General features: G+C 45.4%; 4 protein-coding genes and 2 pseudogenes across 4 annotated transcripts; 5 read left to right on the forward strand and 1 right to left on the reverse strand.

Moving 5' to 3' along the window:
• The first annotated feature begins 315 nt into the window (after positions 1–315).
• Positions 316–1,257, forward strand: LOC136653621 (olfactory receptor 6E1-like). The gene has a single exon (XM_066630513.1). It carries the CDS (start codon positions 316–318, stop codon positions 1,255–1,257), a length of 942 nt encoding a protein of 313 aa, XP_066486610.1.
• A 5,504-nt stretch (positions 1,258–6,761) lies between these two features.
• Positions 6,762–7,706, forward strand: LOC136653622 (olfactory receptor 6E1-like). The gene has a single exon (XM_066630514.1). It carries the CDS (start codon positions 6,762–6,764, stop codon positions 7,704–7,706), a length of 945 nt encoding a protein of 314 aa, XP_066486611.1.
• Positions 7,707–11,422: 3,716 nt separating this feature from the next.
• On the forward strand, positions 11,423–12,373 carry LOC136653623 (olfactory receptor 6E1-like). Its single transcript, XM_066630515.1, has one exon. It carries the CDS (start codon positions 11,423–11,425, stop codon positions 12,371–12,373), a length of 951 nt encoding a protein of 316 aa, XP_066486612.1.
• Positions 12,374–13,724: 1,351 nt separating this feature from the next.
• On the reverse strand, positions 13,725–13,844 carry LOC136654807 (5S ribosomal RNA; annotated as a pseudogene).
• Positions 13,845–18,810: 4,966 nt separating this feature from the next.
• LOC136654785 (5S ribosomal RNA) lies at positions 18,811–18,930 on the forward strand (annotated as a pseudogene).
• A 1,939-nt stretch (positions 18,931–20,869) lies between these two features.
• LOC136653624 (olfactory receptor 6E1-like) lies at positions 20,870–21,808 on the forward strand. Its single transcript, XM_066630516.1, has one exon. The coding sequence runs from the start codon at positions 20,870–20,872 to the stop codon at positions 21,806–21,808; it is 939 nt and encodes a 312-aa protein (XP_066486613.1).
• Positions 21,809–22,059: the final 251 nt, after the last annotated feature.

Genomic DNA, 22,059 nt, shown 5'->3' on the forward strand with positions numbered 1-22,059 from the left:
ACTTTCGCTAGCAAAGGGCACATGAGGACTGGACACATAACTGAAAAGAAAAGTTGGCATTTAGGAGATATGTGAACATTCGCCTGATATTCTCTGATACTAGACATCAGCAGCTGCAACAAAGAGAGGGAATGCCCAGTGAATTTGCTTTTAGTGCACCATGGTTGAAGACGGAGCGCTAGGCTGAAGAAACTCAGTCAGTTTTGAATGACATTAGCAGTGACTACCCTGAATAAATTGCAGAAAATCTGCGTTGGGCAATTTAATTTAAAAGGCAAACGCAAATATAGCCATAAGCAACGGATTAGATACATGATGCCCAAAATAAAGAACTGCACCACAGAGGGGGACTTCACACTTCTGGGCTTTACAAACAATCAACAACTTGAAATCATATTATTCACTCTACTCATATGCACATATCCGTTGACCATCATAGGGAACATGGTCATTATTGTCATCACACTGGTGGATCCCCAGCTGGACACCCCCATGTATTATTTCCTGCGCCATTTTGCCTTCTTGGAGATTGTGTTCACCACCACAATCATCCCCAAAACATTGGCTAATATGGCAACGGGCCATAAGACTATATCGGTACCTGGTTGTTTTGCCCAGTCCTTCCTGTATTTTGTTCTGGGAACCACAGAATTTTTTCTGCTGGCTGTAATGTCCTTTGACAGGTATGTGGCCATCTGCAACCCTCTTCGCTACTCAGCCATAATGAACGGTCAAATCTGCACAATGCTCGTGTTTTACTCTTGGATGTGGGGGTTATTGTTCATGACTGGTCCTGCAGTTGTACTATTTCAGATGCCATTTTGTGGCCCTAACGTCATCAACCATTTTTTCTGTGACAGTGGACCATTGATCAAACTTGCTTCTGCTGACACAAGACTGCTGGAACTCATTGATTTTCTCATTGCTACACTCTCCCTCCTTGGGACTTTGGCTGTAAACGTTGTGTCCTACATCAACATCATTTCCACCATCATAAAGATCCCGTCAGCCACAGGGAGACAGAAGGCCTTCTCCACTTGTGCATCGCATATCATTGTGGTCTCCATCACTTATGGCAGTTGCATTTTCATGTACATAAAACCAAGTGGTACCAGTCACTTAGACTTCAGTAAGCCTGTGTCTATTCTTAACACCATTGTGTCCCCTTTTCTCAATCCATTCATCTACTGCTTGAGGAACAAACAGGTTCATGATGCTTTCAGATCTGCATTTAGAAAGCTTCCTGTAAGAAATTAAGAAGATTGGGATGTAGGCTGTCATCTGCAAGAGAATGTTCGATATCAAATATGGTATTAGATAGATAGATAGATAGATAGATAGATAGATAGATAGATAGATAGATAGATAGATAGATAGATAGATAGATAGATAGATAAGACCTTTATTGGCATACATAACAAACACAAACACAACAACACAACAAAGAGAACAGTAGTGAGTACAAGCCTATGATATATAATACATAACAACTGAATAAATCAGTTATATTTGTCCCATATAAAACATAGCGGCCTAACATAAAAAAAATATGGTATTTATGATGAGTTTTCTGTTACCTTCCAGTAAGATTGTTTATTTTTTGTCTAGCACTGGAAGTCATTGCTGAAAATGGTTCAATAGTGAATATCAGTGATTTAATATTGATTTATTTCCAATAATATATATTTATATATTTATTTTAATAAAATTACTGTATCCAGTCTTTCTCAAATGAAAGGTTTTCCTATGATATTTTGTTGATACTAAAATGCAAATAATGAAAGCAACTAAAAAGCAAATCATACCAAACCAAAACAGCTTGGATAAGTTGTCTACCCCTCTCACCTAAACTGAGCTGATTCATCAGAATTATTTGATACCTAAAATGGAGGTGGAGGAAATGGGGGGAGAAAGGTTGAAAAGACAGTTGAGGAAAGGAAAAAGCTGACAATAGCAGTTGTTAGGGTTTGGTGTGGTATAGAGAGTCAAACACCAAACTGTGAGTAGAGGTGAGCCGATTCCAAATCTTCCCCAGCTAGGAACTCAGTGGATGGGTGCAGGAAAGTCATTATTCAGTTTCATCTTCCTTTGTCCTGACTACTGTGATAAAGGCATAATAATACTGATTACACAGGCCTACAAAATTGAGGGTCAGAAAAGTTTTTCCCAAACTTTAGGGTGGTTTGATATGAATTTGGGATGCCAATTCCAAAAACGGCATCCGTTTTGCCCTATCACGTCTAGTTTTGGAGATATAATATAGCCTTCTTAGTGAATGGTTCAAGCAGCTTCCTCATGAGGCTAAAGAGGCTCTGCCGTGTCTCCAAAACTAGTTGTGATAGGTCAAAACAGATGCTGTTTTTGGAATCGGCACCCCAAATATACCCAGGAATTGGTGTAACATTTAAGGAAGTACAATGTTTGTTGGCCTGTATTATTGGAGTTCATGCGAAAGAATTTCTTCAAACTCCTGAAATGTGATGCAAAATGTCAAGACTAGAAGGCCATCCTTTGAATGTTATATACCCCCCAAAGAGGGGGATGAGTGGTTGTCTCCATGTCCTGCTTGAGGGCTTTGTGGGTCATTTCCCCAGCCACTGTGGTAGACAGCCCTATGGACTGGATGGACATCTCAGCTCTTCTCATATTCCTGCTTGCTGGAGCATCTGAACACATGGTAGATGTGGAGACAACTTGCCTGCATGGGTTTCCAGATCACAATGACCCCTACAGAGCTACAGCTCACTGGCATGCCAAATGTTTAAGGGAGGGCCTTGATTCTACCATCTCCGGTGGGAAGGGCTAGTTCTAAGTTTTGCCTACCTGTGCTGAAATTTGGACTAACCCTGCCCCCTCCTGTGGTTTCTGTGCTGTCACGCAGCCCATTCCTAAACTGCCTGGTGCCCAGAGGAGCAGCGACACCAAAATGGCTATGGCTGTATCCTAAGCGCACAGCAGCCACTGGTGTCTCCTTTGGGGAAGTGGACATTTATCCTGTCAGGTCAGCAGGGGAGGATAGCCCTTGCTTTTCCGATAGCAGAACGGCACGGGAGTGTAGGGAGATAGCAAAAGAAGCAGGCGATCCCAAACAGAGCCAGAGAAGCAGACACAGGCTTGTTTGTTGCAGAAGCAGGTATTGGTAAAAGGAGCAGGCAGAAGAGTAGTCAGTCAAATGGTCCAGAAGTCAGGGATACAGCAGGTCACAGTCACGAGAAGGCAGTCCAAAATCAGTACACAAACCAGCAGCAGAAACTCCATCACAACAACCCACACCCAGGAGTCTGTGCTTGCCCCACATATACTGGGGCCAGCCAGTCAGAGTAGGGTGACCTCATAGTCACAAGACAGTCTTGTGACCCACTCTGATTGGCTGTCCAGTGGTGCACTGCACCATTCCTCCATAGCCTACGTGACTCAATGCTCATCTCTCCCCAAGTCACGTGACCCCCACCTGCAGCAGGCGCAGTTGATTGCATCAGCTGTGCTGCCTTGCTGGTGGCTTCACACCAGGCCCAGATATCAGGACCTCCTGCCACATCCTGGCTAATAACAATCTCTAGCCTGGGATGCCAAAAACCTGACACATCCTATTCCTCTGGGTAAGAGCGCTGGCTCTGCAGTGGGGCTACTCAAGTCTACGCCGGCAAAACAGAGTTGAGAGTCCCCATGTCGGGTCAGAAGGCCCAACACAGGTTCAGGTTTCAGGGCCCCAGTTCCTCCCCCCTTCCCACCCAATGGCTGGGCAAAGGAACATTTCTAGAGCTCATGTTGATATTCCCTCTGTCTCCTTACGGCGTTCCTTTTTCCTCTGTTTGCCTCCACCCCGTACCCTGTTTGGCAACCCCTTTTTTTGAGCTGTTACTTCTTGACATGCCATGAAAGCTGCCCCTTCCACTCACCTTCAGAGTCATTCTGGGCATTGACGGCAATGTGCAGGCACTCACTGTGTCTCCTGTGCATTGCCATTGTTACCTACTTACCTGTCTTGGTCCCCTTCTTTCCTCCCAAAGTAACCTGTAACAACCATCAATACAGGACAGAGGGAGGGGGTGCAGAACGAAGACAGGCAAAGTATGAACTTAAGGGGAAAAGCTCCAGACTTACTGCCTTGCTAATTTTGCTCCAGACTTGCTGCCTTGCAAATTTTATAATTAACAAACCCCTGCTGCTGACAAGCTAACAAAACCGCAGACAATATGCATCATTATAGCTGGAAATAGAAATAACTTGTTCAACAGGCAAACCGAAACCAGACTACTTCCCTTTAAGAAGGTGGGGGCAAGTGCATGAGGAGGGCATTAGAGAGGGGTGGGAGGCGAGTGCATGAGAAGGTCAGCAGAAAGTTACCAGGGAAGGTTAATGGGGAACATCCCCTTTTGAAAGACTATGCCTTGAATTACAACTGAAATGTCTAAAAGGGATCCCACCCTTTTGAAAGATGCCTCTGGATTTGAGAGTCTGTCTCCCAGAGGTCACGGACATGTCTTGTTGAAACAATAAAAACCTTCAAAGCCTTCCACCTTTCAGTGTCTTGCTCATTCGGTCTCAGCGGCACTGGATAGAATTTACACCTGTCAACCAACTGGCTCTGCTCTTCGGGGGAGGGGTACGACACTATCACTGCCCGGAATGGTTCTGATGTCAAGTGGTAGAGGCAGCTTACACAGCACATTGCAGTGCCTGGGATACCATTTTGCCCCCCTCTAGCTATGCTACTGCTGCTGGAAGCTGAGGAGTCAGCTTGACACCAACGAACTGTGCTTTCGAGCCAAACAGCACTAATATCATTGCTGAACACCTCCATGTTCAGAAGCTCTGCATGAGCGCTGGGCGAGCAGAATCCACTCAGAGCCACCGCGGCCTGTGGATCTCTAGATCCCTTTTGGGGCATTTCCTCCCTGACTCAAAACACAGGATCGCCTGATGGCAATCCAGGCTCTCACACTACCCCCTGCTCAACAAGGGGATGGGGGTGGTGGTGGTCAAGGAAAATGAATTGCATAGCCAGCTCCAAGTTGCATGTACTTCAGGGATGAACCTGCAATTCATGCTCCAGCATCCTAAACCACAAAAACCTCTGGGATTGCCCTTGGGTCCTCCTCAACCAATCAGCTAACCCAATGACTTTCAATCATTGTGCCACGGCACATTAGTGTGCCATGAAAGGTCCACAGGTGTGCCATGGGAGTTTGGAGCACAGTGATTGAAACCTCTGAAAACGTCTTTCAGGTTCTGTGGATCTGCTTTTTGGGCAACTGTCTGAAGTAACACATTGCCTGTCCCTCTTCCTCAGCTGACTCTACGGACAGTTACTCCATTCCATTTCCATAACCTTTATTGGCATTAAAACAGTAAATAACAATAACAGTAGCCAGCACAATAGCTATGTTGCCAATAGAAAAAGCGCAACAGAGAGCTGGTAAGGGAAAAAGGGGGGGAAGCAATGGAAGGAGTAAAATCAGGGTGGGGGTTTTAGCTTGGCAACAGCGGCAAGAAATTCTGCTACTGCGTTGGTAGTGGCTACAGAATTATCACTCAGGAAGACAAGTAAAGGATCGGTAGAAGTGCCCAAGAAAAGAGACAGCAGGGGTTTCAAATGAATGTCTCGAAGAGATTGGTGAGCCGGGCAACAGAGTAAAATGTGGTCCACTGTGTCCGGTTCTAGGGAGCAAAAAGGACATAATCTGCGGTTGTGCAGAATATTGGAAAATCTGCCAGAATGAACAGCTGAAGGGAAGATGTTGAATCTCGCGAGCATAAAGGCTCTCCTCTTGGTAGGATTAATCAGCTTACTGAAGTCGTTACCAGGGCGACCAAGTGAAGGGAGAAGGCCAAAAAACTGGGGAGAACAGGTGGGGTTGAGATTGGAGGAGAGTTGGTTGAATTCAGCTTCCCAAAGTTTAGATTTAATAATAATTGAGTGGGCCCTGTGGAGGTCAATGTCAGCAAGGGATTCAGGAGATAGGTCTAATGAAAGAAGCTTGGAATCAATAAATTGGAACCACTTGGGAGGATAAGAATCCAGACAGTTACCCTAGAAACAGAGTCACAAAAGTTTTCTGGATGAGTTTTCCAGAAGCAAGAAGTGACATCACTAAAGGAGAAGACAGTGCAGAAGACCATAGAGGGCAGTGTGCCATGAGAAGAGCTGAAAATCGCTGAGCTGACCTCAGAGTGCATACCAATACCTGCTCTTAAACTCCTATCTGCACAGTGCCTTCCAGCTGCAACCCACCTAGGAAGAGCCCCCAAGCCCCCAACAATTCCAATGGAGCAGTAAAACTTGCAGTGGACAACTGAAGGATCCAGTTACAACTCTGTTTGGAATCCAGAATGATAGCCTCACAGGATCCAGATCGACAATCTATGGCACTTTGAGACAGTTTGCTTGTGGCATAGACCTATTTCATCACATGCACCTAAGTTCTCCGCTCCTCCGGGAAGCAGAGTTAATGTCTCTTGTGTACTATGATAACGATAGCTGCCTAGTACTATACGCTCAGGGTCAAAACATGCCTATGCACAATATATCAGAGGTTGCTTCTGTGTTCTCTTCTGCAGCTAAGAAACGTATGCAAGGAAGTTTGCGGCTGTGTGTGTGTCAAGATACTCCAGAATCTTCCAGAAAGCATGGACAGTGTTACAGACTTACATGCTCAAAATCATGGATCAGTTCTCTGAAATGTGTTCATGTTTTGCTTTGTTTCCTCTTCCAATGTCGTCGCTGCAGTCCCAACAAACTGTTTCGGAAGGTGCGAAAAATGAGGAATAGAACGACGGTGAAGGAGTTCATTCTCTTAGGCTTTGCCGGCTCCCGCGCCTTTCAAATCTCACTTTGTCTCCTGCTCTTCAGCGCTTACCTTCTGACCATAATAGGGAATGTAGTCATTATTGTGATCACACTTCTGAATCGCCAGCTCTATACTCCTATGTATTTCTTCCTTCGGCATGTTGCAGTCGCAGAGATTGGATACACCAGCGTGGTGATTCCCAAAACGTTGGCCAATATGGCAATGGGCTATAAGACGATATCATTCTCTGGTTGCTTCACACAGTCCTTTCTGTACTTTGTGCTGGGAACCACTGAGTTTTTTCTGCTGGCAGTAATGTCTGTTGACAGATATGTGGCCATCTGCAACCCTCTGCGCTACTCAACCATAATGAACAGTCAAATATGCTCTTTGCTGGTGCTCTGTTCTTGGGTGGGGGGCTTCCTGCTAATTATGGGTCCTGCAATTCAGTTATTTCAGATGCCGTTTTGCGGACTAAACATCATTGACCATTTTTTCTGTGACAGTGGACCACTGCTCAAACTTGCCTGTGCTGACACAAGTCTGCTGGAACTCGCTGACTTCCTCATTGCTACACTTTCTCTCCTTGGGACTTTGGCCATTAACCTTGTGTCTTATGTCAAAATTACTACCACGGTCATGCACGTCCCATCAGCCGCAGGGAGAAAGAAGGCCTTCTCCACTTGCGTTTCTCACATCATTGTGGTCTCCATCACTTACGGCAGTTGCATTTTCATGTACCTTAAGCCAAAAGGAATCACTGAATTAGATTTCAGCAAGGTGGTGGCTATCCTAAACACCATTGTGGCTCCTCTTTTGATCCCATTCATATACTGCTTGAGGAACAAACAGGTTCAAGATGCCTTGAGAGCTGTTTTTAGAAAATTTGTTGGGTTCTGTAAGAATTCAAGATGATTGGCAAGAAGACCAACATCCACACAAAATATTAAACACAAACTTTGGTGTTATTCACCTCTTTGGGAAAATAGCAGTTACAAAGACACTGTTTTCTATTTCCTCCTTGATTTCTTACAACAATTGAACACCAATTACTGTCGTAAATTGCCACTGAATTGCCACTTCAGTGCCAAGAATTTTCCTGGGAGGTAAACACCATTTTCTTTAGTGGGATTTAAATCTAAGAAGCAAGTTCATTCTGTGGATGTAAACTTTGCACTGATGTGGTGCTGAGCCCAAAGTTCTCAGGGAAGAAGCTTTGACTCATGCGTTGGGGGGTGAGGTGCGGTGAGTCAATGCTTGAAAGGGGGCCATTGGTTTACATGTTTCTCCTATCCACCAATTTTACTGAAGATGTTCTCATGTCACCTATCTGCTTGGAGCCTCCATTCCCCCCCCCCCCCGAATGCTCTCTGGATATGAGAGAGAATCTATGGTAAGGCCATACCTGGAGTATTGTGTCCAGTTCTGGTCGCCGCATCTCAAAAAAGACATAGTGGAAATGGAAAAGGTGCAAAAGAGAGCAACTAAGATGATTACGGGGCTGGGGCACCTTCCTTATGAGGAAAGGCTACGGCGTTTGGGCCTCTTCAGCCTAGAAAAGAGACGCCTGAGGGGGGACATGATTGAGACATACAAAATTATGCAGGGGATGGCTAGAGAGATGGATTTTACACTCTCACATAACACCAGAACCAGGGGACATCCACTCAAATTGAGTGTTGGGAGAGTTAGAACAGACAAAAGAAAATATTTCTTTACTCAGTGTGTGGTTGGTCTGTGGAACTCTTTGCCACAGGATGTGGTGATGGCAACTGGCCTGGATGCCTTTAAAAGGGGATTGGACAAGTTTCTGGAGGAAAAATCCATTACGGGTACAAGCCATGATGTGTATGTTCAACTTCCTGATTTTAGAAATGGGTTATGTCAGAATGCCAGATGCAAGGGAGGGCACCAAGATGCAGGTCTCTTGTTATCTGGTGTGCTCCCTGGGGCATTTGGTGGGCCGCTGTGAGATACAGGAAGCTGGACTAGATGGGCCTATGGCCTGATCCAGTGGGGCTGTTCTTATGTTCTTATGCTGCCCTATCATTGTAGTGCCATTCTCAGGGGACATTCTGGGATGACATTTTGGCTGATCATCACTAGTTAGCTCCCCATTGAAACATTTGTTCTGCCAGCCCCAAAATTTACCTGGGGGCAAATATTCAAATGCAAGGAGTTCTATAGCCCTCTTTTATTTGTTGCCTACAAGGATTGCAAAAACAGGGAAGTTGTCAAGCAACTGACAGACTTTGATCCATGGCTGGTGGCTTGTGTTTTGTTTAGAGGCACTGGCGTCACTAGAGTTCGCGTCACCTGGTGCGGGATGCCAGCGCGTCACCCCCCGCGCAGTGGTCGGGGCAACACCCCAGGTGGTGGGCGTGGTAATGTATCATCACTCCGCCCCCACTGGTTTTTTGGCTGTACCATTTAATAGAACAAAGATAGAACATATTCTGCATGATATTACGCATTGATTGATATATAACAAGATGGTATTATTCTTCCAAATTATGATTTTAGTGATTTTGGTCACTAGTCACACACACCCCAGGGTGTCAACTTACTAACACCTTATTGCAGCAGTTCTAAAACTTTAAGCACTGGGACCCACTTTTTAGAATGACAATCTGTCCAAGACCCACCAGAAGTCATGTCATGGTGGAAGTGACATCATCAGGCAAATCAAAATAAATAAGTATAAATAATTAAAGTAAAACAAATAAATAAGCAGAAGCCAGCCCTGTTCCACCAAGTGAATTTGCTCTGTAGCCTGCCTGCTACAAAAATCATAAGGTTTTCAGCCCTACCCAGTGCCCAGTTCAATTTAACAACTCTGTTTAAACCAGATCACAGTCAGGATCCACCTGGCTTTGCAAGTCTCAAAAAGGTTCACCTTATCAGCTGAAGCCTCTGTTTTCATCCTTTTTAGTGGAGGGGGAGGCTGCCTTCTGGAGCACTTTAACTGCAGGTGCATAGGATCAGGACCATTCTGGTAGCTTTGCACTCTCCTTCACCTGATCTTCCACACCAGCCAAGGCACATTTGCTTACTCACAAGTAAACTCAACCATGAGGCTTAGTTTCGCTCAATACATTCATCTGCTTGAAGGGAGGGACTTACTTCTCTAGTGTTTTTTTGGCTGCATTCATTGGATCAGGACCATTCTGGTGTCACTGGATTCCACTCAGTCTGCCCTTTCCGACAGACTAATGCAAGTTTGCCTACTCACGAGTAAATGCACGATATGGCTCACTTTCACTTTCCATAGGGATCCATGCATTTTTTTGTTCTTCATTTTTTTTGGCCATAACTTTTGATAGAAAGGAGATATTTCACTCTGGTATACTGCATTGCCTTCTGCTCGAAATTCCACATCAAACGGTATATAATATGATGGGGTTACTCCGAACCACTGCGATTTTAGCACATCACCCCCTGTGTGCGTCACCCGATGCGGTTCGCACCCCCTGCGCCCCCTAGTGACGCCACTGCTTCAAGGATCATAAGATGTGAAGATCTACCCTACAGTAAGGTCTTCTGAAACATAACTGATATGAAGGTACTGCAAAAACTGCTTGTTAAACAACATGTGCTAGATTATTTTAGAAATTAAACCAGTATATCAGGTATTTATTGATTTTTGAAAATTTAATTGCAATTCTTAGTTTAACAGTAAATCTTAGTTTAGTTTTAAAGTTTTATTTTGCTGAAATATATAGCTAATTTTTTTTTAATTTAAGGTGCCCTCTGAGTTTGGTCATGCTATAGTTGTAAGCTTGTATTGCTATGTTATGCTATGTTTGTGAACCTGTATTGTTACTTTTAAGTTGGTCTGAGACCCTTAAATAAAATATTACTACTACTACTACTACTACTACTACTACTAAACAACATGTGCGTCAAAGCACTACTCATGCTCAACCATCAATGGTTTATTTTTCAAGCAAATAAAACTAGTTGAACAAAGCATTCCAATTTCTGGTAATAGATCAACAAATGCTCTACCACCAGAGCACCCTTATCTTCAGGGAATTTATGGTCTTTATCAACAAATTACCCACAGTGGGAATGGCTGCAGTAGCAAAGAAGGGAAAGCCTTAAAATGGCATTATTACTGAAAAAAGGTAGGTGAGAGATTTATAAATACTTGACACCCTTTTGAAAGATTCCTCTCTCCCTTTCTTATTTTTTCCCCATATTATTTCTTTTTCTGTGCTACAGTGCATGGGACCGATCTAAGTGCATTGCATGTTTCCTTTAGAAACATTTAATGTTTCCCTTTTTAAATTTTTTATTTTCATTTTTTTTTTATTTTTGTTAAATTGCTTTATTGTTTGTAGCCCAGATCCCACTACTTCCTACAGAAGTCAACCGACAATGCTTGTTAAATCCTGTTACAAAAGCTGAACCCATCACAAGTTCTTCCCAGTGGGGAAGGGACATCTTCCTAGTAGAGAAGGGATTCTTAAGAACGTAAGAACAACCCCGCTGGATCAGGCCCAAGACCCATCTAGTCCAGCTTCCTGTATCTCACAGCGGCCCACCAAATGCCCCAGGGAGCACACCAGAGCACCACCAGAAAGAGCACTACTTCTTCCTGGTAGATGATTCACAAACGAAGACTTACAATGGAAAACAAGACTGACACAGTAGTTCGGTTTATCCTTGTAGGCTTCACCAATATTCGATGGCTTCAGATTCTACTCTTCTTTCTGCTTTTCATCACGTATCTCTTCACTGTGGTGGGGAACGTTCTGATCATCTTCATTACCCTGTCTGACCATCGACTCCAGACCCCTATGTATTTCTTCCTCAGAAACTTCTCTGTCCTGGAAATTAGCTTCATCTCATCATCAACTCCCAAGGTCTTATACAACCTGGCCTCTGGCACCTATACAATTTCTGTGGCTGGCTGTTTTGCCCAAGCCTTTTTCTATTTTGTAGTAGGAACCACGGAGTTCTTTCTCCTGGCCACCATGTCCTTTGACAGGTACGTTGCCATCTGCAATCCCTTGCGCTACACAACCATCATGAACAGACAGTTCTGCATTCAGTTAGTTCTGGGTTCCTGGATATTCAGTTTCCTGTACCTCATCGTCCCTCTCATCTTGCTGTTTCGTCTCCCTTTCTGTGGTCCAAATGTCATTAATCACTTCTTTTGCGACAATATACCCTTGATAAAGCTTGCCTGCACCGACACACAAACCCTAGAACTGCTAGATTTTCTCCTCGCCACATTTAGTGTCCTGGGAACCCTCACTGTGACTATAGTATCCTACATTAAAATAATTTCTACCATCATGCGCATGCCCTCCACAGCTGGCAGGCAAAAAGCCTTCTCCACTTGTGCTTCTCATCTCACTGTGGTCTTCATCACCTATGGAAGCTGTATTTTCATGTATGTCAAGCCTAGTCAGAGTTGGGGGCTGGACCTCAGCAAGACGGTGGGTGTTCTGAACAATGTGATCTCTCCTCTACTCAACCCCTTCATTTACAGCTTGAGGAACAAGCAGGTCAAAGAGGCCCTGAAGGACATTGCTGGTCAGAGAACTCTATTTGCTGTAATCCCCAGATGCTAGTGTCTGAAATAAGAGTGTAGATGGATCTTACCTCTTTGCTATTCCCTGTCAAACCATTCAGTTATATACTTGTGGTATTGTCTACCTTTTCCCACTGTCCTCTCCCCAAAAAAGGAAGTTTTGCCAAACTAACTACACTGTTGTTCTTCCTAGTAACATAGTTGGCAACCTTCAGTCTCGAAAGACTCTGGTATCGTGCTCTGAAAGGTGGTTCTGGAACAGCGTCTAGTGTGGCTGAAAAGGCCGATTCGGGAGTGACAATCCCTTCCACACTGGGAGCAAGTGCAGTCTGTCCCTGGTCTGTCTCCCTGGCTATGGGCCTTCCTTCTTTGCCTCTTAGCCTCAGACTGTTGGCCAAGTGTCTCTTCAAACTGGGAAAGGCCATGTTGCACAGCCTGCCTCCAAGCGGGCTGCTCAGAGGCCAGGGTTTCCCACTTGTTGAGGTCCACTCCTAAGGCCTTCAGATCCCTCTTGCAGATGTCCTTGTATCGCAGCTGTGGTCTACCTGTAGGGCGCTTTTCTTGCACGAGTTCTCCATAGAGGAGATCCTTTGGGATCCGGCCATCATCCATTCTCACGACATGACCGAGCCAACGCAGGCATCTCTGTTTCAGTAGTGCATACATGCTAGGGATTCCAGCACGTTCCAGGACTGTGTTGTTTGGAACTTTGTCCTGCCAGGTGATGCCGAGAATACGTCGGAGGCAGCGCATGTGGAAAGCATTCAGTGCAGTGCATTATTCTTCACTAGTGCATGCCATTATACTCCATTATAATCAGACAGACAGACAGACCTTTATTAAGATGGTAGAGTTGGTATTGTGGGATTCTCCAGCTGGGATGCAGGAAGGATAAGGAATGACTTGCCTAAGTGCAGGGCCTCTGAGAAGAATTTTATCAGGGGGTACAAAGTTTCTTTTGGGCCTCTTCCCAAAGAGGGAGGGGATGAAACAGACTGGGGATGGTGGCAATGGAGGTGGGCAAATGGGGGCAAAACAGGCAGGGGGAAAGTGGCAACAGCCAGAATAGTCTTTGGAGCCCAGGTCTACCAGTCTTCCCCATGCAGAGCTCAGATCTACCTACCTGCCTGGCACTGGCAGCTAGATACAGCATCCTGCATAGCCTGGTTGTGACAGGAAAATGTCAGATCCCAGGAACTTTCTGTGCCCCCTCCTTTGGCTCCTGGGCCCCCTTTCTGACCCTGGGCCCGGGTCCAAATTACCCCCCTTTACCCCCTTCTCCTAGGCCCTGCCTAAGTGTAGACATTCCTGAATAATGTCACAGTGCAATGATCTTCTTGCCTGTTTGCTTGATTGGTTGGCAACCTTCAGTCTCGAAAGACTATGGTATAAGCCTACAGCACCCGGTATTCCCAGGCAGTCTCCCATCCAAGTACTAACCAAGCCTGACCCTGCTTAGCTTCCGAGATCAGATGAGATCAGGCATGTGCAGGGTAACAGTTGCTGCTTGCTTGCTTGACTCTGCTCTCAATGTGTAAATCTCTATAGATTCAGTATATGTATTCAATGTCATTAACTATAAAATTCTGAATTGGAATGCCGCTAGTTCGATGAGGCCGGTCCTAAACTCCTCCTGGGCCTGGTCCACCCACCAATTGGTGGGGCAGGTCCAAGTAGACCCATTGAGGCGACTGCCATGTGACACGGGGTAAAGGGAAATCAATGCCACCTCCTACCCTGCTCTGGATACAGTGCAGGTCAGTTGGCCCGCCTGTTCCAGCGCAGGATAGGATTGGGTTGTGTGAGAGAAGAAGGTGAGAAGCTGCTGGAATATCCCTGCAGGGTTAAATTTGGGAGCAGAAAAGCACTCGCACATAGTGGGGCCACACTGGACTGGGGCCACAGCCTGTCTGCCAATGATTGTTCCACCCACAGTTACTTTTCACTTTCATGATTATTTCTGAGCAGAGGAAGGGGGGGGGGGAATCCTATTTATCCAGGATAATTATCAAACACTGTCACTTGTAAAGGGGATCATTTGTACCCAGGCCCTTAGTCAAAAAGGTGGCCTGGGAACCAAAGAAGGGGACCTAGAAAATTTATGGGATCTTATGTTTTCTGATCTCACCTGGACTCGCTGCTAGGCGCACAGCTGCTGCTGTATGTGCCATATGTGCTGGGCCAAGGAATGCCTATATGGCACTCCTCACCATAGTGTCAAATCTGGGAGGAAACTGGCCTGCTGCAGTAGCTCTTTGGTGTGTAGATCCACTTGCCATGAAGGAGTGGATAGGAGCTCAGGGACACAGCTGTGGGGCTACAGCAGCTGCAGTTGTATGTTTTGGTGCAAACAGAAAACGTTCCATTCTAGTGTGAGCCTAAATACAACGACGCTCATTTTCCGCAATGATTTTCTATATTTAAAAGATTTTAGAGATACTCAAGAGTGTGTTGGTTTTCCATTTTATTGTGTCTAGCTGCCAATGCTGCATGGGCAGGTAGACCTGGGCTCTGCATTGGGAAAGCCCAGTAAACCTGGGCTCCAAAGATTTTGCTGACTGTAGCCACCCTTCTCTGCCCTGTTTAGCCCCTCCCCCACCCCTTTTCTGCCCATCCTTGTCACCACCATCCCCCACTCGGTTTCATCCCCTCCCCTCCCCATCTGGGGAGGGGCCCAAAAGAAACTTTGTACCCCCTGATAAAACTCTTCTCAAAGGCCCTGTTTAGATCTGATAACTTGATGTCTAGTACCAGTGGTGCTGCTGGGGGCTGTGGGGGTTGTGAACCATACTGGGTGACACATTTGGGGGTGGGTGTGTGTGTGACACAACTATTGTCCAAAACTGTGAAAATCTAGGTGTTTTTGAATAATACCAACAGTTATATATCATTTGATGTGTAATTTAATGCAGAATGCAATGAAACACATACATACATACATACATACATACATACATACATACATACATACATACATGGTTGTTGGCAACCTTCAGTCTCAAAAGACTCTGGTATCGCGCTCTGGATGGTGGTTCTGGCACAGCGTCTAGTGTGGCTGAAAAGGCCGATTCGGGAGTGACAATCCCTTCCACACCGGGAGCAAGTGCAGTCTGTCCCTGGTCTGTCTCCGTGGCTATGGGCATTCCTTCTTTGCCTCTTAGCCTCAGACCGTTGGCCAAGTGTCTCTTCAAACTGGGAAAGGCCATGCTGCACAGCCTGCCTCCAAGCGGGCCGCTCAGATACACACACACACACACACACACACACACACACACATACATGGTTGTTGGCAACCTTCAGTCTCTGGTATGTATGGTATACATACATACATGTAAGGTAAGACTACATACATACATACTCTGGTAAGACTATGGTATGTATGGTATACATACATACATACATACATACATACATACATACATACATACATACATAAGATCTTTATTAGCATAGATAAAGGAGAACAAATAGAAAATAAAATAAAATAACCATAATCATCCATTACCCCATCCCCATTCACTATTGAAACAAACCATGTTGAAATTTCTGTATTCTATCAAGTTATGTCCAAATAACCAGAAAAGGAAACCCAACTGCCTTATGTAACAAAAATTAATTTCTTTAAATCAAAACTGACCAATGAGACCATTTGTTCCAAGAGCCAATGAGGTGTTGTTATGACACAGCGGGGAACCAATAAAATGTTAGCATGAGTCACTTCTCATTTCCATGCATCAGAGCTGATACTCTGATTCACCCCTATGGGCGTGAAAAGGGGTAAATGTGTTTTCATGGATTCCTCAATATGGGGCAGGGGTGGGGGGTGGGATGAATTCTGTGTCAGGCCTGATGGCAAAAGAGCCAGCACAGACTTGAGAAATTGTTTGTTTGCTTGCTTGCTTGCTTTAAATTCTTTTTTAAGAGGCATCAAAAATGTAGGACTTGATAAAATAAAAGCTAAAAACACTCGTTTATTGATTTCATGTGGTTAATTGAAACATTAAATTATCATTAAATTTTAAGCTATATTGCATATAATTTATTTATTACAAGAAGGTTACATTGAGACATACAAAATAATGCAGGGGATGGACAGAGTGGATAGGGAGATGCTCTTTACACTCTCACATAATACCAGAACCAGGGGACATCCACTAAAATTGAGTGTTGGGAGGGTTAGGACAGACAAAAGAAAATACTTCTTTACTCAGCACGTGGTCGGTCTGTGGAACTCCTTGCCACAGGATGTGGTGCTGGTGTCTAGCCTAGATGCCTTTAAAAGGGGATTGGACAAGTTTCTGGAGAAAAAACCATTATGGGGTACAAGCCATGATGTGTATGCGCAACCTCCTGATTTTAGAAATGGGTTATGTCAGAAGGCCAGATGCAAGGGAGGGCACCAGGATGAGGTCTCTTGTTATCTGGTGTGCTCCTTGGGGCATTTGGTGGGCCGCTGTGAGATACAGGAAGCTGGACTAGATGGGCCTATGGCCTGATCCAGTGGGGCTGTTCTTATGTTCTTATGTTCTTATGCTGCCTACAGGGGCCTGATCAAAGAGAAAATGCGGATGCTTAAGTTTTTTTCCAGGACATGAGGCTATAAAAGAGGACATGTCCTGGAAAAAGAGGATGTCATGTCACCCTATGCAGGAGATCAGCTCCTTGCAAACTCCAGGAGGTGTGTTCTTTACAGGGTAATTGGCAGGTATTTGATTTTTGAATAGCCTCAGGGCTCAAGGCAATTAGAGCCCAATCCTAGGCATGTCTACTCAGAAGTAAGTCCCATTATAGGCAATGGGGCTTGCTCCTAAATAAGTGTGGATAGGATTGGACCCTTGCTTATCTGATCTTGCCATTACCTGCATTTACCTACGGAGGTTCTGCCCAGCCCTTCAGGACCCACCAAAAATCAGGTTCTGAACCACTGATGTAAGTAAAGTTCCATGAATTCCTGATGTGCTGAACAATGTCAAGATAGCACATTGTTTGTATGTCATATGCCACTGTATTAGGGGCTGGCAAGGGTACTGTGATTGCCTCCATCAGCGGAGCAGATAAACATAAGAACATAAGAAGAGCCCCACTGGATCAGGCCAAAGGCCCATCTCGTCCAGCTTCCTGTATCTCACAGCAGCCCACCAAATGCCCCAGGGAGCACACCAGACAACAAGAGACCTGCAAGGCTTCCTGGGAATTGTAGTTTAAGAACATAAGAACAGCCCCACTGGATCAGGCCAGAGGCCCATCTAGTCCAGCTTCCTGTTTCTCACAGCGGCCCACCAAATGCCCCAGGGAGCACACCAGACAACAAGAGACCTGCAAGGCTTCCTGGGAATTGTAGTTTAAGAACATAAGAACAGCCCCACTGGATCAGGCCAGAGGCCCATCTAGTCCAGCTTCCTGTTTCTCACAGCGGCCCACCAAATGCCCCAGGGAGCACATCAGACAACAAGAGACCTGCAAGGCTTCCTGGGAATTGTAGTTTAAGAACATAAGAACAGCCCCACTGGATCAGGCCAGAGGCCCATCTAGTCCAGCTTCCTGTTTCTCACTGCGGCCCACCAAATGCCCCTGGGAGCACACCAGACAACAAGAGACCTGCAAGGCTTCCTGGGAATTGTAGTTTACGAACATAAGAACAGCCCCACTGGATCAGGCCAGAGGCTCATCTAGTCCAGCTTCCTGTTTCTCACAGCGGCCCACCAAATGCCCCAGGGAGCACACCAGACAACAAGAGACCTGCAAGGCTTCCTGGGAATTGTAGTTTAAGAACATAAGAACAGCCCCACTGGATCAGGCCAGAGGCCCATCTAGTCCAGCTTCCTGTTTCTCACAGCGGCCCACCAAATGCCCCAGGGAGCACACCAGACAACAAGAGACCTGCAAGGCTTCCTGGGAATTGTAGTTTAAGAACATAAGAACAGCCCCACTGGATCAGGCCAGAGGCCCATCTAGTCCAGCTTCCTGTATCTCACAGTGGCCCACCAAATGCTTCAGAGAGCACACAAGACACAACCTACATCCTGGTGCCCTCCCCTGCATCTGGCACTCTGATACAGCCTACCTCTCAAATCAGGAGCTTGCACATACCTATCATGACTTGATGGACCTTTCCTCCAGAAATTTGCCTAATCACATTGCCTTAAATCAATTGCCTTAAAGGCATCTAGGCCAGATGCCATCACCACTTCCTGTGGCAAGGAGTACCACAGGCCAATTATACACTGGATGAAGAAATAAAGGGGACGCTAAACAGCAAATGCTGCATGTACCACAAAGCTCTGTAGAAGCAGCCCCTCCCTCTTACCATTAGAAACATTCCAGGCAGCAATGGCAATACTCAGAAGACACTGTTCTGTGTGATGAATGCCTGCACTTTGCCGTCGCTGACCATAATGACTTTGACAGTGAGTGGGAGAGGCCATTTACATGGTGTGTTGGGCTGCAACTCTTACTGTTTTGCCTTCTTCTAGCTATGATAGCAGCAATTGTTACCCTGCACATGCCCGATCTTGTCTGATCTTGGAAGCTAAGCAGGGTCAGGCCTGGTTAGTACTTGGATGGGAGACCGCCTGGGAATACCAGGTGCTGTAGGCTTATACCACCATCTTTCGAGACTGAAGGTTGCCAACCATATCTATGATACTGGCCTCCATGTCCTGCATAAGGACTCCTTGGGGCATTTCCTCAGCCATGGTGGCAGACAGCCCTATGAACAGAATCTCAGATCTTCCTACATTCCTACTCTCTAGACCATCTGGGCACACAGTCAGTGAGGAGACAACAGAGGCGTCACAAGGGTTTGCTTCACCCAGTGTGGGAGGCCAGAGTGTCACCCCCATGATGGACCTCTTCCCAAGCAGTGGGCAGGGCAACAGCCCAGGCAATGGACATGGTGATGTACCATTTCCCTGTCCCCACTGGCTTTTTGGCTATAACTTTTGATAGAATAGAGATATTTCAACCCAGTTTGTTCTATTGCATTCTGCATGAAATCACACATCGATTGATATATAACATGATGGCACGATTTGAAAATACCAAGTTTTTAAAAATTTTGGTCAGTAGTGGTGTCACACTCCCCCATCCCCACCCCACCCCCGTGCACCCTGGTGCGGCCCACACCCCGCTAGCTATTGAAAAAATGAGTTGGTGTTCAGCCTGCCTATGTAAACTGCCTTGAGTTTATAGGTAAGGTGGTACACAAATATTGTAAGGTTTGTTTTAATGCCTGTTGAAAATGATACCTTTGAATGGCAATTTCCTGGCCAATGAGGATGTTCACCAAACCAAACCACCACAACTACTGGCAACACAATTTTAATCCAAAGACAAAATTCATAGAAGAGAATTATGGGGAGCAAAATGATAACCGTTTGACTGGAACAGTAGCCACACACATAGGTTACCCTTGGTGCTTAGAGACTGAGGGCCCAATCCTATCCAATGTTCCAGCACTGGTGCAGCTGCAGTGCAACCCCGACATAAAGGAACACATGTTCCCATACCTTGATGAGGCCTCTGTGACTACCTCCCCACCACAGAACATAGTGTACTTCCCATTGGCGCAGCTGCACCAGCATTGGAAAATTGGATAGGATTGGGCCCTGATTGGTTGAGGGAAGAGCCTATTTCATCACTTATACAATAACTTTTTGACTTCTCAGAGAAGCAAAGTTCATGTCTCTTGTGTATACGAATAAGGAAGGATCTGATATATCTTATGCTGTGGGCTGAAGGACATAATAGGAACATGCACAGTGACTAACCAAGGTTGCTTCCATGTTCTCGCCTGAAACAGAGGAATGCCTGAATTACACTGAAAAAAATACTACTTTTGAGCAATGAAAGCAAAGAATCTGCTAAAATAGAATTAACCGTCTAGTTGCCATTCACGGAGTGAATCTTTTTAAGTCTTTATATTTGCTTGGAACAGAAGATAAACATCATACCTGCTTCTTTAATCGTGTTGGATGTAATCTAGATCCTTAGGAGCTTGCTGAAAAATAGACCCATGAATGGAAATGAATGTTGTTCTGTCGATGCAGACTGTAGGTGGTAAGTAAATGACTCGCTCATGATTGCACAGCGCATAAAGGAGACAAAATATATTATGCACTTGAAATGGACAGTAGTGTACTGGATTCCCATGCTCAGCAAAATTTATGAGTGGTACACTTGTGTTTGCAGGACAACTTTCATTTGCAAAGCAGACATGCGGGACTGGGAACCATGACAGAAGCACAAAATGGTATTTGGGAGATATGTGAACATTTTCCCCAGTGTTCTTAAGTACTAAGTAACAGCACGGGTGGCTGCAACAGGGAGTAGCAGAAGGCAGGGACTGTGCAGTGAGTGGGCTTTTGTTGAAGTATTGTTGGAGACATTGTGCTGGACTGGAAGGTCTCAGACAATCGGTTATGAGCCACTTTAGCCATGATCACACTGATCCAACTGCAGAGACTCAGAGTAGGACAACTTCATTTAAAAGGCAAATGCATATATAGTCAGAGAAATGGATTAGTCGTCAGTTAACATGACGCCCCAAATAAGGAATTGCACCACAGAGGACGACTTCATTCTTCTGGGTTTTACAAACAATCACCAACTTGAAATCGTACTTTTCCCCCTACTCATAGGCACATACCTGTTAACCATCTTTGGGAACATGGTCATTATTGTCATCACACTGGTGGATCCCCAGCTGGACACCCCCATGTATTTTTTCCTGCGCCATTTTGCTGTCGTAGAGATTGGATTCACCACCACAATCATCCCCAAAACACTGGCCAACATGGCAACAGGCCATAACACTATAACATTCTTTGATTGCTTCACACAGGGCTTTCTGTACTTTGCGCTGGCAACAACAGAGTTTTTCCTGCTGGCAGTAATGTCTGTTGACAGATACGTGGCCATCTGCAACCCTTTGCGCTACTCAGCCATAATGAACGGTCAAATCTGCACGTTGCTGGTGCTTTGCTCTTGGGTATGGGGTTTCTTCCTCATAATGGGTCCTACAGTTGCATTATTTCAGATGCCATATTGTGGTCCTAACATCATCAACCATTTTTTCTGTGACAATGGACCAGTGATCAAACTTGCTTCTGCTGACACAAGACTGCTGGAACTCATTGATTTTCTGATTGCTACACTCTCCGTCCTTGGGACTTTGGCTGTAAACGTGGTCTCCTACATCAATATCGTTACCACCATCATGCGCATCCCGTCAGCCACAGGGAGAAAGAAGGCCTTCTCCACTTGTGCCTTCCACATCTTTGTGGTCTCCATCACTTACGGCAGCTGCATTTTCTTGTACATAAAACCAAACGGTACCAGCCACTTAGACTTCAGTAAGCCTGTGGCTATTCTTAACACTATTGTGTCTCCCCTTCTCAATCCATTCATCTACTGCTTGAGGAACAAACAAGTTCATGATGCATTGAGAACTGTATTCAGAAAGCTTTCGGTGTGAAGACTTTAGATATAGGCTGATGGGTTCTGAGCTGTCTGCGACAGATCAGGAGAGAGATCTTGGGGTAGTGGTGGACAGGTCGATGAAAGTGTCGACCCAATGTGTGGCGGCAGTGAAGAAGGCTAATTCTATGCTTGGGATCATTAGGAAAGGTATTGAGAACAAAACGGCTAATATTATAATGCCGTTGTACAAATCTATGGTAAGGCCACACCTGGAGTATTGTGTCCAGTTCTGGTCGCCGCATCTCA

Source organism: Tiliqua scincoides, chromosome 5 (assembly GCF_035046505.1).
Source record: "Tiliqua scincoides isolate rTilSci1 chromosome 5, rTilSci1.hap2, whole genome shotgun sequence".
Classification (NCBI taxonomy): domain Eukaryota; kingdom Metazoa; phylum Chordata; class Lepidosauria; order Squamata; family Scincidae; genus Tiliqua; species Tiliqua scincoides.

Coding starts and splice junctions, on each gene's coding strand:
- LOC136653624 (XM_066630516.1), top strand. CDS start 20,870: ATGACGCCCCAAATAAGGAATTGCACCACAGAGGACGACTTCATTCTT.
- LOC136653622 (XM_066630514.1), top strand. CDS start 6,762: ATGAGGAATAGAACGACGGTGAAGGAGTTCATTCTCTTAGGCTTTGCC.
- LOC136653621 (XM_066630513.1), top strand. CDS start 316: ATGCCCAAAATAAAGAACTGCACCACAGAGGGGGACTTCACACTTCTG.
- LOC136653623 (XM_066630515.1), top strand. CDS start 11,423: ATGGAAAACAAGACTGACACAGTAGTTCGGTTTATCCTTGTAGGCTTC.